The sequence below is a fragment of the Hoplias malabaricus genome, chromosome 3, assembly GCF_029633855.1.
Source record: "Hoplias malabaricus isolate fHopMal1 chromosome 3, fHopMal1.hap1, whole genome shotgun sequence".
In the NCBI taxonomy this organism is placed as follows: Eukaryota; Metazoa; Chordata; class Actinopteri; order Characiformes; family Erythrinidae; genus Hoplias; species Hoplias malabaricus.
The window spans coordinates 44,167,663-44,185,098 of record NC_089802.1 but is presented as its reverse complement, the minus strand read 5'-3'; the positions used below and the strand labels follow the sequence as shown (position 1 = coordinate 44,185,098).

The 17,436-nt window shown below is 39.6% G+C and overlaps 3 protein-coding genes across 4 annotated transcripts; 2 read left to right on the top strand and 1 right to left on the bottom strand.

Annotated features, from left to right (window-relative positions):
* Positions 1 to 32: 32 nt before the first annotated feature.
* LOC136691624 (deoxynucleotidyltransferase terminal-interacting protein 1) lies at positions 33 to 8,563 on the top strand. Its single transcript, XM_066664257.1, has 13 exons — positions 33 to 478; positions 2,924 to 2,994; positions 3,105 to 3,201; positions 4,055 to 4,153; positions 4,231 to 4,296; positions 5,498 to 5,554; positions 5,930 to 5,991; positions 6,075 to 6,120; positions 6,216 to 6,274; positions 6,609 to 6,669; positions 6,788 to 6,859; positions 7,062 to 7,117; positions 7,648 to 8,563. Exons 1-13 carry the CDS (start codon positions 395 to 397, stop codon positions 7,754 to 7,756), a joined length of 939 nt encoding a protein of 312 aa, XP_066520354.1. The 5' UTR covers positions 33 to 394; the 3' UTR covers positions 7,757 to 8,563.
* Positions 8,564 to 12,049: 3,486 nt separating this feature from the next.
* Positions 12,050 to 15,108, top strand: ube2c (ubiquitin-conjugating enzyme E2C). 2 transcript variants are annotated; one of them, XM_066664916.1, is made up of 7 exons: positions 12,050 to 12,170; positions 13,017 to 13,126; positions 14,094 to 14,121; positions 14,199 to 14,285; positions 14,426 to 14,630; positions 14,748 to 14,807; positions 14,918 to 15,108. In XM_066664916.1, the coding sequence occupies exons 2-7, from the start codon at positions 13,026 to 13,028 to the stop codon at positions 14,953 to 14,955; spliced, it is 519 nt and encodes a 172-aa protein (XP_066521013.1). In that variant the 5' UTR covers positions 12,050 to 12,170; positions 13,017 to 13,025; the 3' UTR covers positions 14,956 to 15,108. The 2 variants fall into 2 exon arrangements, with proteins under 2 accessions (XP_066521013.1, XP_066521014.1); XM_066664917.1 differs by lacking the exon at positions 12,050 to 12,170 and adding an exon at positions 12,235 to 12,522.
* Positions 15,109 to 15,601: 493 nt separating this feature from the next.
* Positions 15,602 to 16,999, bottom strand: zgc:109913 (regulator of G-protein signaling 9-binding protein). Its single transcript, XM_066662934.1, has 2 exons — positions 16,798 to 16,999; positions 15,602 to 16,122 (listed from the first exon to the last, which is right to left on the bottom strand). Exons 1-2 carry the CDS (start codon positions 16,997 to 16,999, stop codon positions 15,602 to 15,604), a joined length of 723 nt encoding a protein of 240 aa, XP_066519031.1.
* Positions 17,000 to 17,436: the final 437 nt, after the last annotated feature.

The following is a 17,436-nucleotide window of genomic DNA, read 5'->3' as shown; positions in this document are numbered from 1 at the left end:
TTTCTGTACGCATGAGCGACGAGCTCTGGACTTTTATTTTGGAAATTATCCTCTGTGTCTGTGCTTAAGTGATTTCACGAGCTAGAGTTTTACATCTCGGTGGAGGAAGAAGAGAAATGCTTTCATTTTAGCGAACGGTTTTGTGCTCTTTGCTTTCCCGTGGTATATTCTGTGAGCGATCTCTAGCCCCGTTTATTATATTTTGTACACTGTTAGTGAGTATTGCTTGGTGCAAGAACGTCTAAACGGTTAGTTGGGTAGATATTTATGGTTTCTCCCTCGCTTTTTAACGATACGAAATATTTCAACGCCCCAACCCATCAGAACCGGACGAATATATTGGGCACTGCGACAGGTGCCTTTCTTTGCATTGTAAACAATTTAAAGGGAAGTCATGGGAGCTCATAGAAGCGAGGGCCGCAGAGACTGGCTCCAGCAGGACGTCGCAGAGCAGCAACAGCAGCATATTCAGCCCGTGGTGAGTGAGTGATGGGATGCGTTCCAATAGCTCCATACGTCTCTGAAATACATATGTTGAGTTGTGAAATTTTGGCTTCCGCAGCCGAACAGATTAATAAATGTTTAGTTTACCATTACGTACAATTTGCTTAGCCCAAAATATACATTTTTGAGCATATTATATGTCATATTTTTGCAAGAGCAAGTATTTTAAAAACCTATCTTGTGCACTTCGTAGGGTGAGTGAAGGAATTTGTATTTCGGCCCACTGCGCTGATGTTGGTGACTCATTTCTGGAGTTGTTGTTGGAGGTTTGAGGCCGAATTGAAAATCGCTCTGAAGATGTCACTTTTAAACTCGTACGCAGAGTTGGGTAAACAACTTAAAGCCCTTCTCAAGTAAAAGTAAACTGTGGTCAGCTTGTTGGACACCTGCTAATCCAACATTTCTTTTGAAATCAAGGGTGCTATGTAGTTTTGCCCTCTTTGCTGGAGTAACAACTTCCTTTCTGTGAAGATTGTCTGCTTTTTTACACACTGCATGCAGGAAGGGTGCTGAGGGTTTGAGAAGTTTCAGCCATTTAAACAAAAAGAGGCCCTGATATTTAGTTGTTAGAACTCAAAAGGTCCCATTGAAAGATTAGCACACAGAGATGAGAAGGCAGTTTATTGACACGAATATATGTCTACAAACATTTTGGCATGGTGTGTTTGCACCTTGGCCATAACACACACTTTGAATTTGAGAATATTTTATATTCTTATTTACTTCATAGCTGGGTGGAAAAAAATGTAGGCGTTCTACAGAGGTTTCCCAAAATTATTTCTTAATATTGTAATAAAATAATATTATACTTCACTGTCACATATTCTACATTACTATCCATTTATTTAGTTCCATTGACTGTGGGTGCACTCAGTAGTTCTATTGTTACAGACAATAGTTATTCTGTTGCCCTGCTACATTTGTTAGCCCCCTTTCACACTGTTCTTTACAGGTGTTGTGTTTGCATAAGTGAAGGAGACACAGCAGAGCTGCTGCACTGTCCACTCAGTTAGACACACCTATTGTGTTTGGCCACTTTGGAGATGTAATGGCAGAGACAGTAGCTCGTCTATGTTGGTCCTCTAGTCAGTCATCTGTGGACACTGGACACTGCTGGCTCGATATGTTTCATTGTTGGACTATACTCTGTCCAGTCATTCTGAGAGATATGACAACTCCAGCAGGACTGCTTTGTCTGATCCATTTGTACCAGCACAGCACAACACAACACATACTAATACAGTGTCACTGCAGCACTGAGAATGGTATACCACCCAGATCATGGTGGTGTCCAGTTGGGGGTCCTGGTTCTGAGTGGTGATGAACAGGGTCAAAGAGGACAAACAAAGTATGCAGAGCAGCATGTGGACTACAGTAGACTACAGTGTAGAACTGCAAAGTGAACCTGTATGGTCAGTGGAGCTGAGGGAATGGAGAGTGAGTGTAGAAACAAGTAGGTGGTCATAGTGTTCTTATATGACTGAATATTTAGCCAACTTATTTACCTGAAAAAAGATAACAGGGCAAATTCTTGACTTTATGGGAGCTGTATAAAACCTGGTAAATGTGGTATACATTTATTATAGATTTGTTGCTTTCTGCATCCTTATCAGAGTGAAAAAAAAAAACACCAGTCAGCATGTCTACAGTGGAGGGATGTGAGCCTTTATTAGCTCTGGATAGAGCGGTTTTGAAAGCCCTCTTTCAGCTGTATGTGACTGTTGGTCTGACAGCACAGTGATGTTGAATGAAGCAAGCAGTGGCTTATTTATGGAGGTTGAGCTGAAGTGACAGCCTTGTGAACTCCACTGGAGAAAACAGTTCTGAGAGAACATGGAGCCAGCTCGAATCTTGTTTTAAAAATCTGTTCCATCGCATCTTTTCTATTAGTTAACCTAAAAAATACAGTAATTGTCACTCTCCAATACTTTTTCCCACACATTTTTAGGCTATATTTGTCTGCTGACAGGTCTATCAATTTTTGTGTTTGTTTTCCAAACTCACATTAAAGAGGTGGTTAGACATGTTAACTACTATCACAGTAATCTACCAAGAATGGAGATGTCCATTGATTTGTGGTAGAGTTGGCTGATAATTTGTGCATGAGGATAGATGAACTACAGATTTAATGATGGGGACTATAGATGAGGTGTTTCTAATAATTTTGGCTAATGAGTGCTTGAGTTAGTTTTTGTATTGCACTATGTATACATGGTTGAGTCTGTATACCCCCAATTAAAAAAAAATAATAATAATAAATAAATAAAACTCCACAATATTCATGTTATGAGCGAAGTCATGTTTACTGTGGCTTGACTGGTCATAGATTGTTTTGCCAAATATAATATGTTTGGTATGTTTTGAAAGTATAGTTAAAGACCATCTTTTTATTTGGTATTTTTCTTTTGTTGTATGCCAGAACCCCTGGAACATCATGATTAAGCACCGACAGGTTCACCGCAGGGGAAGACGTTCACAGATGACAGTCAGGTACATATTACTTGATTGAGGTGCAAGTTTCTGCCAATCAGAGGCAGTTTTTTTGGTATGTCTGTCTTGTGTTTGGAGTTGTCCATAAAGTGTTTTTGTGCTTCTTCAAGTTACACAGATCCGGTCATTTCCATGGACCTCCTGCGGACAGTTCTGCAGCCCAGCTTCAATGAGGACATCTTGGCGGTCTTCAGAAAATACATGAAGGTGAATTAACCACCAAATCTTTGGGCACCAAAGGTCAATTGACATGTTTTGTTGATTTTCATAGTTAAGTAAACATTGTCCACAGGGAACAAAAGAAAAAAAAACATGATTTTTGCCTATAAATGTTAGTGTGCAGTTTCCAGTGTGTGTGTGTTTATATTTATCCCTACAACATTAAGCTCAGCAATGAACAGTCATTATGTTACACTTGGGTACTTGCATACGTTGTCCCAAAAGTTATCATCTGCAGAATTATCCCGGTATGATCCTAATGGTTGTCACAAAGTTGCACTTCTAATCATTATTTCTCTGCATTATGGCTTTTCCTGGTGTTGGGGAATGATTCAGTTTGCCAAAAAAATCTGAGGCCAAAACGAAAACTTTTTGCAAATGGGAATACATTGTTTTATGGCTGTCTTCATGGCTTACTTTTAAAGGCAAATATATTTTAAATTTCTCAGCATCACATGAACCTTTTCCTAAACATTTAAGAAACAAAAAAATCTTACTAAAGGTTTTGTCAATAATTGCCCATATGTTGACGACAGATTCAAACCAGACCAAAATAGTTGGATATTATGCCGTGACACTAAATGAGCCCCCATGTAGCTGCAAAAGTGAAAGACCACAAATCCATAAATATCAGCCCTGCAGGCTTCATGAGAGATGTACTCTGTGCTTAGTTTTTGTGATATTCAGTAATATTGTCCCAGGGCTAGTTGTCATTACAAGAAGCAAAATGTGTACTGATGAAGGTGTGTACTTGTCAATTAGAAATTCAAAAATAAATTTAGTCAGAGGGGCCTAAACTTCTGCAAATGATTTTCGGTTGGTTACCTTTTGTCTATTGCAGTTTTTTGAAAAGGCAGCCAGCAATGTGAAGGAGAATGTGGGGGAAGAGGTACAGACAGAACAGTTGATCAGAGAGGCTTGTCGAAACTGCTTGGAACACGTAAGCATCAATCAATAAACAATGTGTAAATTGAGTTGGAAGAAGTTGACTGAGCATGTGAATTTTTTCTTGCGTAGGCAAAACAGCTCTTTCCAGAAACAGAGAAAACTGTCCAAAGGCCTGCTTTTGATCCTGCAGTAAAGGTAAGGATATATACATACACTGTATTACTAAAAGTACCCACTCACCTATTCCAAATCATTGAATTCATGTGTTCCAATCACTTCCATGGCCACTAGAGGATGCCACATGTGCCCAGTCGTGAAATTTTCTTGCTACTAAATATTCCACAGTCAACAGCAGTGGTATTATAACAAAGTGGAAGTGATTGAGAACAACAGTTACTCGGTTATGAATTGGCAGACCACATAAAATGCCAGAGCAGGGTCAGGGGATACTGAGGTGCATAGTGCGCAGGAGTTGCCAACTTTCTGCAGAGTCAATCACTACAGACCTCCAAACTTCATTTGGCCTTCAAAATGGGTTTCCATGGCCGAGCAGCTGCATCCAAGCCATACTTCATCAACTGCAATGCAAAGCATTGGATGCAGTGGTGTAAAGCACACCACCACTGGACTCTAGAGCAGTGGAGTCGTGTTCACTGGAGTGACGAATCGTGCTTCCCCATTTGGCAATCCGATGGACGAGTCTGGGTTTGGTTGTTAAAAAGGTACTTGTCTGACTGCATTGGGCCAAGTGTAAAGTTTAGGTGAGGGGTTGTTTTTCAGGATTTGGGCTCAGCCTCTTAGTTCAGTGAAAGGACTCTTAATGCTTCAGCATACCAAGATATTTTGGACAATTCCATGCTCCCAACCTTGTAGGCACAAGGGGAAGGCCCCTTCCTGTTCTAATATAAAGGTCCATAAAGACATGGATGAGTGAGTTTGTTGTGGAAGAACTTGACTGGCCTTCAGAGTCCAGACCTCCACCCAATAGATCACCTTTGGGTTGAATTAGAGCTGAGACAGAGAGCAAGGCCTTGCCAACATCAGTGTCTGACCTCCCAAATGGAAGAATTAGAAATAAAATTCCCATAAACACACGCCTAAACATTGTGGAAAGCATTCCCAGAAGAGTTGAAGCATTATAGCTGCAACTATAATTGGGCCGATATCATTTTTCCAAGCTCTATGGAATAAGAATGGGAAGTTACACAAGTTCTTATGTGGGCAGAGGCAGACAAGCAGATACTTTTGGCAATATAGTGTGGTTTGTGGTTACCACTCATGGAGTACAACATTGTGAATTTAGTGATTGAAAAAAAACTTGCTTGGCATTAAATCACCTGAGGAATTCAGCCTGCAGTTTCCTCAATCTACTCAAAATGTTCCATTTCTTCTGCAGCGCTCACGGCAGATGGATGATGACTCCAGTCAAAGAGGCAGCCCAATCCCAAAAAAGGTACAATTGTAATTAATAATGTAGATGTATTGGTGGGCATACAATTTTTTTTATTATTATTATTTTGTAGCCAGTCAGGATAATATATTTTTCATTTTGTAAGTTATGTAAAGGCAGTTATGAGGCTTTTAAGCACGTGGCTAGCAAATCTAAAACATTTTCTTAAATGGAAATGAACTATTTTTAAGAAACTATTTTTAAAGAAATATCCTCAGGCATTGGGAAACAAACTCATGCATATTTATTTTTAGGGAAGATTTATTATCTTCATACGAGGGCAGAGAATTTATTCAGTGGCTTCAGATTGTCATAACATACAATTGTTTATTGACATCTACATTTTATTTGATTTATCTTTTTTTTTTCTGTGATCAGAGAAAGGGCCGTCCCCCTGGGCAAGTTTTATCTTATGAAAGACATATACCATACAGCACTCCGTAAGTACTGTAGATCATTCTGTATGTTCTCTGCTTGTTGAAGGAATATTTTTAATTTTCCTATGTCAAATTTTCCTCTGTAGGATAAAGCCTAAGACAACAGAACCCATCAAGCGAGAAGGACCAAAAGTAAAAAAGAATTTTATATCTTCTTTTTCAATTAATCATGTGGTGTTACACAATCAGCGCTGGCTGCTTTTAATTTTCCCTCCACTCTCTCACAGTGGGATCCCTCCAGGTTGAATGATAAAAGCACATTTGTTTTGGGATCCAGAGCAAACAAGTAAGCATTTGTTTATTTAATGGCCTCTTCTTTGTGGTTGGCTGATGTCGTTAAGAACAGCTTATGGGTGTTAGCACTGCTATGGTCACAGTTGTTGGGTTTGCTCCTCTGTTGGAAACGTAGTGTCGTCGTGAGCAACACTGCTTTTACATTTTCTGTTAATTTACTAATTAACGGGGGGGGGGGGTGCAAATGTAAATTGTGCCATAGTTAAAGCACCCCCCAAAAGATACGATACGACAAACTCTACACTTTACTACCTCTGATATTAGGGAACTTATTGAGTGTTCTTTTTTGTATATTATGCAAACAACTAATGGGGGTTTGATTTCAGGGCATTAGGGATGGGTGGAACCAGAGGAAGGATCTACATTAAACACGCAGACCTCTTTAAGGTATTGTGGATTTCTTTGCTCCGTTGGTTCTGCATTGATCATAACTGTATTCAGGGTTTTTTTTCTTCTTATCCTCTCCCTAAGTGTGAGACTGTGTGTGTGCGTGGGTGTGTTTCAGTATGCTGCTGATGCTCAAGACAAACACTGGCTTGCAGAGCGACAGCATATGAGAGCAACCGGTGGAAAGATGGTAAGAGTCATGTGTTGCATGAGTAGAATGCCATAAGTACATTTTTAAAACACAGTTTAATTTAATTAAAGATGTGAAGCACCTCACAGAACTGTCTTGTAATTCAGTCACATTTAATACATGATCCAATAAGGGGCAAAGCTTCAGTACTTTGCATCAGTGAGTAACTCTGTGTCCTTGTTCAATGATCACCTCTTTTCAGGCATATCTACTTATTGAAGAGGATATCAAAGAGCTTTCTTTAAGTGAAGAATACAAGTAAGTCAGAAATAACAAGCTAAATGTCTAAATTCAGACAGAATTTTATATGAATTAAACATTTTTTGGAATGCCTCTTTAGGTTTGATTATGAATATGTAGTTAACACAGGTAAATTAAGGTTTGCAATTACATGTTATTAAAAAAAAATTGAATATTACAAAGAAACTGTTTGTTTATCCCTAAAGTAAATATTTACAGCTAATTATAAGCAGATAATAATGTAACATATTTTTTTCATAATTACTGTGGCTTTCTTGCATGTCTTCAGCCTTTTTTCTCTCCATTGCTTAGTTTTGCAAAATGTTGCACTTTAGCTTTGTAATGCTTTGTAGTCATATGTTTTAAAGAATGTTCTAGTGAATCGTCTTATCAGATATCACAGCAAGTATCTGAGCATGTTTCTGTGGAACTTTATCAGATTTCATGTTCTAGTTATATAAACATGCTAATGTTAGAAGCACTTGGTCTTGATGAACCAACCAAAAAAGGGACTATTTATTTTTTTTCTTTCTTTCTTAAATCCCTAGAGACTGCCCAGACCTGAGGCTGGATGAGCTGAAGCCATTTGCAGTGCCAGTGTGGATGGTGGAGAAGATGCAGAAGGCAATGGAGGCTCAGAGATCTGAGAAGGAGTAGAAGACTGTAAGACTGGCATTAGTTCTTTTCTAGGAACAGTCTTACTCTGAGAGGTTTGATGGATGTAATTACTAATGTAATTGAAATTATAGACCGTTTAACCACAACAGAAGTCACTGGACCATGCACATGTTGACCACAATGTAGTTTGCATTATTTTGATTTCAGCTTGTGGTTTTTGTTTTTGACACCTTAATCAAGATTAGTAATTTGTGGTGTATCCTCATGCTGGATAAGTGGTCATTAAAAGGTTGACAGATTTTGTTTTTATAAACCAGTATTTATATGGATAATGTTAGACTGAAACTGTTTAGATAATTCACCTTTGGTTTTCCCTAATCCACAAAATAGCTTTTTTAAAAATATATTTTATTTTCATACAGGGTTTTTGTATGGGAAAACTTTTGCCTGAAGTACGCTCAGTGAATACTGTGAGTGCTTTCTTCTTTGCCTTTTGCTCCCCCCACCCTCTTCGAATTTAGAAATAACAGTACTGGAACCTCCTTTAATTGTGTGTAGTCATTTTTGTGATGTGCATGGAAAAAGGGAATTTATTATTTGGTCTATAATCCTTTCATTTCCTGTTTCATAGATATTTTATTTTCTGTTGGGTTTTCAAAGTAGGAGATTCCTCTTTACAGTATTGTAGTATTATATGTGCATTACCATGGTTGCATTTGTATTTTGTAGAGTACATAATATAAATTAAATGTTTCACAATGGGGGAAGGAAAATAAATATTTGAACAAAAACTGTTACACTTTATGTTAAAATAGAAAAATGTATCTGTTATTTCAGTAATTTCCAAGCCAATAAATATTTTTGTTTACATCTTCTGCTATATGGAATGTGTTCATTCGGGATGGGAAAATTGATACTGAAATATCTTTCCTGTAGACCCTAGTGTTTATTTCTGAGACAAAAGTATCATTAGTCATCAGTATAATTTTTCTAGTTTACTGGTGGTGAAATAAATGATATAACGTATTACAATATAATTTGAAAATAGTGGATGCTCTTTATATGCAGCATGGTGGCGCTATAGGAAGTGTACCTACCACAGCTCCAGGATGTCAGGGTGCTCTGAGGAGTTTGTTGTGTTCTCCCCAGGGTTTACTTTATGTACTCCAGTTTGGTCACAAAAACACACTGGTGTTATGGAAATGTGTCAACAAGTGTGAACGTGTGATGTCCTACAATGCACTGGCTGTTTTTTCAGGATATGTTCCTGCTTTGTGCCCAGGAGGCTCTGGATCCACCTCAACACTGATCAGGATGAAGCATTAACAGAAGAAATATAAATAAGCGTTTTATTTTTTATTTTTTTCTTTGAGTTTCATATTTAATTGACCAATGGACAAAAATCAGTTTCCAGTAAATCTAATTTAAAGTTCTGGGTCTTTTTTTTTGTACTATAGTTACTGTAAATTCACTATTTGTCTTTTTGGAAATACAAGGGAGTTAATCCTTGCCACTCTCGCCGTTGGCTTGCTCTTGGATTCAGATCATTGTAAGGCTGCTTTGTATAGACTTTCTGCTGTGAACAAAGCCAAAAGACAGGTAGTAACACACCTCCGGGGTTCTAGAGTTGTGGGTTCAAGCTCCATATTGGGTGACTGACTATGAGGTGTTTGGTGTGTTTCCTCTGGGTGTTCCGGTTTCCTCTCATGCTACAAAAACACATGTTGGTAGGTGGATTGGCTACTCAGTGTCCCTAGGTGAGAGTGCTTGTGTGTGTTTCACCCTGCAATGAACTGGTGCCCTGTTCAGGGTGTGTTCCTCCCTTGCGACCAGTAATTCTGGGTAGGCTCTGGCCCCCTGCGACCCTGAACTGGATAAGTAGCTACAGACAGTGAATGAATGAATGAATGAATGATTGATATCATAACTCCTGTAGGTGTAATATATCCCAACATTTGTGTCCATATAGTACATACAGGTGCATCTCAATAAATTAGAATATCATCAAAAAATCATATTTCAGTAATTCAATTCAAAGTGAAACTCCTATATAGATTCATTACAAACAGGGAGCTGTATTTCAAACATTTATTTCTTTTAATGTTGAAGATTATGGCTTACAGCCAATGAAAACCCAAAATCATTATCTCCAAAAATGAGAATATTATATAAGACCAATTTAAAAATGTATTTTTAATACATAAATGTTAGCCTACTGAGAAGTATGTACAGTATATGCACTCAATACTTGGCCAGGGCTCCTTTTTGCATGAATTGGTGTGGCATGGAGGCAATCAGCCTGTGGCACTGCTGAAGCCCAGGTTACTTTGATAACAGCCTTGAGCTCTTCTGCATTGTTGGGTCTAGTGTCTCTCACCTTCCTCTTGACAATACCCCATAGATTCTCTATGGGGTTTAGATCAAGGCAAGTTTGCTGGCCTTTTTGTTGGCTTGGCCAATCAAACTCAGTGATACTGTGGTCATTAAACCAGGTATTGGTACTTTTGGAGACAGGAGCCAAGTCCTGCTGGAAAATGAAATCCAGCAGGTGACATGGCTCCCCAAACCATCTTCCACCATTGTGGAAACTTCACATTAGACGTCAAGCAGCTTGGATTGTGTGCCTCTCCACTCTTCCTCCAGACTCTGGGACCTCTTATTTCCAAATGAAATGCAAAATTTACTTTAACCTGAAAGCAAGACTTTGAACACTGATCAACAGTCCAGTGCTTTTTCTCCTTGGCCCAGATAAGATGCTCTGCCGTTGTCTCTGGGTCATGAGTGGCTTGACACAAGGAATGTGACAGTTGTAGCCCATGGCCTGGATACATCTGTCTGTGGTGGCTCTTGGAGCACTGACACCATCAGCAGTCCACTCCTTGTGAATCTCTCTCAAATTTTTTAATGGCCTTTCCTTGACCATCGTTTCATGGCTGCAGTTTTCCCTGTTGCTTGTGCACCTTTTCCTACCACACATTTTTTCCTTCCAATCAACTTTCCATTAATATGCTTGGATACAGCAGGAGGGTGTCAATGACTGACATCTAGATATCTCAAATTAGCAGACTTTCCCATGATTGTGTAGCCTACTGAACCAGACTAAGGGATTCTTTTAAAGGCTTAGGACACCTTTGCAGGTGTTTTGTGTTGATGTTCTGAGATAATGATTTTTGGGTTTTCATTGGCTTTAAGCCATAATCATTAACATTAAAAGAAATGGACACTTGAAATAGATCACTGTTTGTAATGAATCTATATAATATATGTTTCACTTTTCATTTTTGTTTTTATTATATTCTAGTTTAGGGGCAGCACAGTGGCGCAGCAGGTAGTGTCGCAGTCACACAGCTCCAGGGACCTGGAGGTTGTGGGTTCGATTCCCGCTCCGGGTGACTGTCTGTGAGGAGTTAGTGTGTTCTCCCCGTGTCCACGCGGGTTTCCTCCGGATGCTCCGGTTTCCTCCCACAGCCCTAAACACATGTTGGTTGGTGGATTGGTGACTCAAAAGTGTCCGTAGGTATGAGTATGTGAGTGACTGTGACTGTGTGTGTGTGTGTGTGTTGCCCTGTGAAGGCGCCCCCTCCAGGGTGTATTCCTGCCTTGCGCCCAATTATTCCAGGTAGGCTCTGGACTCACCGCAACCATGAACTGGATAAGCGCTTACAGATAATGAATGAATGAAAATGAACGGTGGCACAGCAGGTTGTGTCGCAGCTCTGGCCTGGAGGTTGTGGGTTCGAGTCTCGCTCTGGGTGACTCTCTGTGAGGAGTTTGGTGTGTTCTACCCATGTCCAGTTTCCACCCAAGGTCCAAAAACACACGTTGGTAGGTGGATTGACGACTCAAAAGTGTCTGTGAGTGTGTGTATGCGTGTTGCCTTGTGAAGGAATGGCACCCTCCTCCAGGGTGTATTCCTGCCTTGTGCCCAATGATTCTGGGTAGGCTCTGGGCCCCCTGCAATCCTGAACTGGATAAGTGGTTACAGATAATGAATTTTCTCATTTTTGAGATGCACATATATATCCCAATATTTTCTCCATATAGTACATACTTGCTCCAATGACATGACATAGGCAAACTGCATACCATAGTTAAATAATGGGTTTATTTAATGTCCTAAAATGTGTTAGACAAGCTACGTGACCAGTAAATCTATTATTTGACCAGAAGTTGCCAAACTTTTGCCTGTAACTACAATGAAGCTTCTGGCACACGATGCGTTCAACGGTCGTGGCCACGCCCAACCACGAGCACTGACCAATCACATCGAATAGAGACCCGAGGTGCGATATTCAATGGTTGCTAGGCCCAGGCTTTGTTTTGTTAGCTCGGCTCTGATTGGCTGAGCGGCGCTGGAGCAGTTGGGTGTGAGTCAGTTTAAACGGGGGGGCGGGATGAGAGTTTAAAATCTCATTGCGTTAGGAGCTGTTAGAAAACGGATTGCTCACTATTGGTAATACACACTTGACAATATATTTTTTTGTCATTATCGTTTGGAAAGGTGCTTGTTGTATTGAGGGTCTATTAACCGATGTTTGCTGGTTCTGCTTTCATTTTAACGTTTAATCGTGGCTGTGGCGGTTTAGCCGGTTCAGTCAGCAACTCGCCGGGTATTTTAGATTCGTCTACTTTTTTACGGCTTATTTAAGTATGGAAAGCATCGGCATCGGAGTTGAAACGTCTACTTGAAACTTGAAAGCACTGTTATTTAGCTTTTGTTTGGCATTATATTCGTGTACGCTCAGCTAAGCTACCGTTAGTCCCTGCGGTGATTAACATCCCTGCTGTTGGCTCAGTAACCCAAGGTTTGAATGTCTATATTCGTCATTTTTTAATATTTTTATTTCATAGTTAATGCCATAGAATTGGGATTAAACTAGAATGTCTATGTAATCTTAGCTAAATTGGCGAAGGTCGATCTGGATGAAGTTGGCTAATGTTAACGTTACTTGTTTGAAATTTCCGTTCCACCTTAAATAAGGCGCCTGAACGTTAACCGCTACAGCGTTTAAGGTGGAATCAGAACCTGGCGGAGGTCGCGAGGGAGATTTCTGATAATATGTCGCATAAATAATGAATCAGAGGAGTATTTTGCATTTGAACAGAGCTGTACGTTATTTGAAAAGCTGCTGTTTTCGAGGCCTCTGATTTGTAAGGTTAGCTGCTCCGTGGACACTGGAGGAATCGCGTCACTACCGTTAGCACTAGCTGATTTACGTAGCTGATAACTGCTATGAGCACTGGTCAGTGAATAGTGGTCAGCAGTGGTTTATTCTTAACAACAACATTCGATTCGCAGGTTTAAGCTATGGCCTCACAGAACATGGATCCTGCGGCAGCCTCGTCCACAGCCGCTCTAAAAGGCAACGAAACCGGGCCAAGTGTTCCGAAGGGCTCCGTCTCAAAAAGGTACGCATTAGAGGTGGACAGTACGATGATAGTGTCGTTATCGCGGTAAATGTAATTGAGTATCACAATATTGTCAGTAACAACATATAACCGGCCCACTACAAGTTTCACTAGAAAGTTAACTTAATGTGGTCATGTTGTTTTTGATTATTGCAGCAGTGTTGGCTACAGTTTTTAAAACAATGACGGCAGCGCTGGATGTAGAATGCCAGACTGTCTTTTATTTGTAGTTGTTGTAAAATGCACATCAGTGTTTACTTACCTCTGGTTGGTCAAACTGTGACATAAGTAACTCCACTGTTAATATACCACTGTAACGTTATATATGGTTATATTTTAAATATTCCCTCAGTTCCCTCTGTCATATGCTTTTTTTCTTCTAAATACAACATTTAAAACGTACTGATAGTGTAGATTATAATTAAAATTATTGCTCTTATGACTTCAAAATATTATTCCAATTCTCCTTTCAGCTCAACCACTGCACTTTTAGTTTATAAGCCTAATCAAAATATGCAGAATGGTATTGTGGTATTTCTTCTACACCATTCGCCCAATGGTTTTTTTCCCACCCCACCTCATTTCTCTCCAACCAAGTGCTGTTTTTTTTTGTTTTGTTTTTGTTTTTTTTTGTTTTTTTCCCTTTTTCTCTCCCAAATACAGGAAGTGGTTATGCTGTTTGGATGACCTCATATTCAGACCTCGTCTTGCTTGTTTCCTGTGGGATATTGTAATATATGACAAGAACAGTGAAAATCATAATCCTGAGATGCACAGTGTTATATAATAAGTACTGCATTCTGCATCAGCATATGCACATTAAAAATATTGGACCGTTATTTGTTTGTCCCAAATAATAGGTTTTGAGACGTACTGTGTTAATTATGAAAAAGTCCACGTGTCTCCATCTCATGTGATTATCACATTTCTGATTGATCTGATTCTGTTTCCCTTCATTTGTCCCCAGGCTTCAACAAGAACTGATGACTCTTATGGTGAGTATTCTAAATAACTCCAGCTTATTCTCCTATCTTTGTTCTTTACATTTTTATTAAATTCTGTTAAATTGCAGATGTCAGGAGACAAGGGGATTTCAGCTTTCCCAGAATCAGACAATCTCTTTAAATGGATTGGCACAATAGATGGGGCACAAGGAACAGTAAGTCTTCAGTTTATTATAAACTATATATATTTGGTTTTATTTGTCACACATTCAGTGTAGAAATGTACTATTCATTTTTGCAGGCAGTTACTTGAGCCAGAATATTGTTCAAACTCCCGTTTATTTCTTATCTGAAGGTATATGAAGGCTTGAGGTATAAGCTGTCATTGGAGTTTCCCAGTGGATACCCCTACAACGCTCCAAGAGTGAAATTTATCACTTCATGCTTTCACCCAAATGTTGATGAGAATGGGTTCATCTGCTTAGACATTTTGAAAGATAAGTGGTCTGCACTTTATGATGTTAGATCCATTCTTCTATCCATTCAGAGTTTACTTGGAGGTAAGATATTTTTCAAAGTTGATCTACTACACAGATACTAATGTGATTTGCTAATTGTCTCAGACAACCAGTTTCTCTTGTGAACACTAAGTTCTTTTTAATATCTACTTTTTGCAGAGCCCAACATTGATAGCCCCATGAATTCTGCTGCTGCTGAATTGTGGGATAACCAAGAAGGTAAGTAGTAATAAAAAAAAAATCATCAGCTTATTAATGTGGTGTAATGAATAGTAACAGAGATTAAAAAAATTAACAATGGACTTGGTTTGGTTTTGTCACCCCCACAGCCTTCAGAGAACATTTGCACGGAACCTACAAGAACTGACCTCCAAATCTAAACATGCCTATCTTTTCCTCTTTTAACTGTGTGTGACCTCTCTTTTTCTTGCTCATAATTATGTAAATTAAATCTAAGTCTGTTTAATGTACAGTATTTGTATGTTGAATTTAACTTGTCTGAATAAAATGGCATTCAATAGTTGGCCTTGTTTGCTGGCTACTGTTCAATGAAGCTCAGAACATTTTGCAGTATTCCAAAAAATAAATCACATTCTTATTTGTATTAATAAAATTGCAGTGAATAATGTTTAAAAAGAAAAAAGCCCCTCTCATAGGACAGGGCTGAAAGATGCATTCTGGACACCAATTAACCCTATTGTTATGTTTTTCTAATATGAACTTGTCAGTTGCTATTGCAACTTTATAAGAGGCATTTTTTGTGTGTGTGGGGTTTTTTTTTTTTTTTTTTTAAATGCTGTATTTTATCTGTACGTTCTAGTGTCTCTTACAAGACATGCAGGTAGGGGGCAGTGTTTTACAAGTTTAAAAATTTAAACCGTAAGCAGCACTACACTAGGAAGGCTGGTGGTGACGGGCTGTCGTCAATGGCCTGGTCATGCCATGATTTGAAATAAGGAGTTGATGGGTTATTATTTATATATTAATATATTTATTTCTTCAGCATATTGCCTCTAATTGAGTAGACAGAATATACACCCCAGTCTGCAGTTGGAATGATTACAGCACCCAGAAGACCTGCTGACCTCTGACACCGCTTCTACCTCCATGATTTCTTCCAAAGTGTCATCATCATCTTGTCCATTCTCAGCCCAGGCGTTCTGTGTGGGCTCTATTGACCACAGTGGGATGTTCACCCTCTGAAGCATCTCTTGGAGCAGACCATCAATCTCCAGCACATGGCCCCTCAGGTCTGGCCTCTGCTTGCCCTCTGTTGTTACCCAGGGAGTCTGCGTAGTGGCAGCTCTGCCTGCTATTTCAGAACCTCCTCCAGCAACCCCTGTGTTGACTAGAGCTCGGCGGTCCTTTCGCTGGCTAAGAGGAAAGATCTCTTGGATGTTGCTGACTCTCCTAAGGTCCTGTTGGAAATTCTCCAGGGTGCAGAGCAAGAGCACCCACATCCGCTCCACCTGTTCACGGTCCTCCTGCCCTTGCTCAGTCTCCACTAGCAGGGCCAGGAGCCTTTGGTGCAGCCCTGAAACGTAAGCATAACCCGCTTAGTAACATTTTTAACTCGATATCTCACTCATCAGGCAACATGTCTATAAATATATAATTACTTTAACTGGGGTGGCCTTTAGTTGCATTAACCGGTTTGAATGTTTGATTCTCATAACCTCTGCTGTGATCAGTTCTGATCACGTTTCTCTAGAATGGAGTATGTCATATAACACTGAATTTTATTATTGCGCTCTTAAATATAAAGGCGCTATAAAAGGTTCTTTGAGTGATGCCATAGAACCATCTTTAAGAAATGTATATGTGAAAAACCTTTTAAAAGTTTAATAATCCATCACTCTGTCCCATGGTTCTTTATCAATTTAAACTCAGCAAAAGAGAGATTCTTCTATGGTATTGCTCAAAGAACCTTTTGTAGCACCTTTATTTTTACGACTGAAATAGGCAGAGGGTTTGGAAATTAGTGAATTTTAATTTGAGATCCGATACTGTCAGTTGTTACTGCAGTTAGTTCAAGCTATGCATATACCCCCACTTATCCCTCCCCAGGTTTAGCCTCCACCATTTTCTACCTTTTCACGACCTCCAACAAATCCTAATTGCCTTCTACTTCTCCCTATCATCTACTACTTCATACATGTGCATGTCTTTCATTATTCACTCCATGTGCATATCCTCCATTCTTCCCTACCTGTGAATATCTTATGAGCCAGTGTCCTGGTTTCCTCCAGCTCTTCTCTCAGGCTGCTCCCATCCGTGTTGCTCCCCAAGCAGGTGGCCATTTGCTGGTAACAGGCAGTCACCTTGCTGAGGGCGGCCTGCGCCTGCTCACACTCACTCACTTGTCTCCTCCTAGCCTGGATCTCTCCCACTGACCGCCGCCAGCGATTCATGCCCGGTCGTGTGCTCACTGCCCACAGCTGATTAAAGTTTTAGCACATTTGGGACAAGTTTCCTGTACACAGAGACAGCCTGGACATCAACTAAATATAACTTTGAGTGATGATTCTTTCTGCAGAGCCAGTTCTAGAACAGGAATATCCGTTCCTGTTCTATCTTTGAGTAATTAAAATATTTCTTTCTACTCCAATGCAGTATACGTGTATCTTATCGAATCACTCAGGTCCTCGGCACTTTGTAACAAATTTGTACCTTTCAGCAGCATTCCTCTTAAACTGTGTCTGTTACAGATAATAGGCGATGTTCTTAAGATCAGATTTTTTACAAAGATATTTAGGCTGTGTGTAGATTACTTCTTTTTCTTGATGCTGAATTACATTAACAAAGTGTATATCAGCAGTAAGGACTCAATCCTGTTTGAATAATCAGC

Coding starts and splice junctions, on each gene's coding strand:
- LOC136691624 (XM_066664257.1), top strand. CDS start 395: ATGGGAGCTCATAGAAGCGAGGGCCGCAGAGACTGGCTCCAGCAGGAC. Junction 4,154..4,230: donor GTCGAAACTGCTTGGAACAC/GTAAGCATCAAT, acceptor TTTCTTGCGTAG/GCAAAACAGCTCTTTCCAGA. Junction 5,555..5,929: donor GCAGCCCAATCCCAAAAAAG/GTACAATTGTAA, acceptor TTCTGTGATCAG/AGAAAGGGCCGTCCCCCTGG.
- ube2c (XM_066664916.1), top strand. CDS start 13,026: ATGGCCTCACAGAACATGGATCCTGCGGCAGCCTCGTCCACAGCCGCT. Junction 14,286..14,425: donor TAGATGGGGCACAAGGAACA/GTAAGTCTTCAG, acceptor TCTTATCTGAAG/GTATATGAAGGCTTGAGGTA. Junction 14,808..14,917: donor ATTGTGGGATAACCAAGAAG/GTAAGTAGTAAT, acceptor TCACCCCCACAG/CCTTCAGAGAACATTTGCAC.
- zgc:109913 (XM_066662934.1), bottom strand. CDS start 16,999: ATGAATCGCTGGCGGCGGTCAGTGGGAGAGATCCAGGCTAGGAGGAGA. Junction 16,123..16,797: donor GGCTCATAAGATATTCACAG/GTAGGGAAGAAT, acceptor CTTACGTTTCAG/GGCTGCACCAAAGGCTCCTG.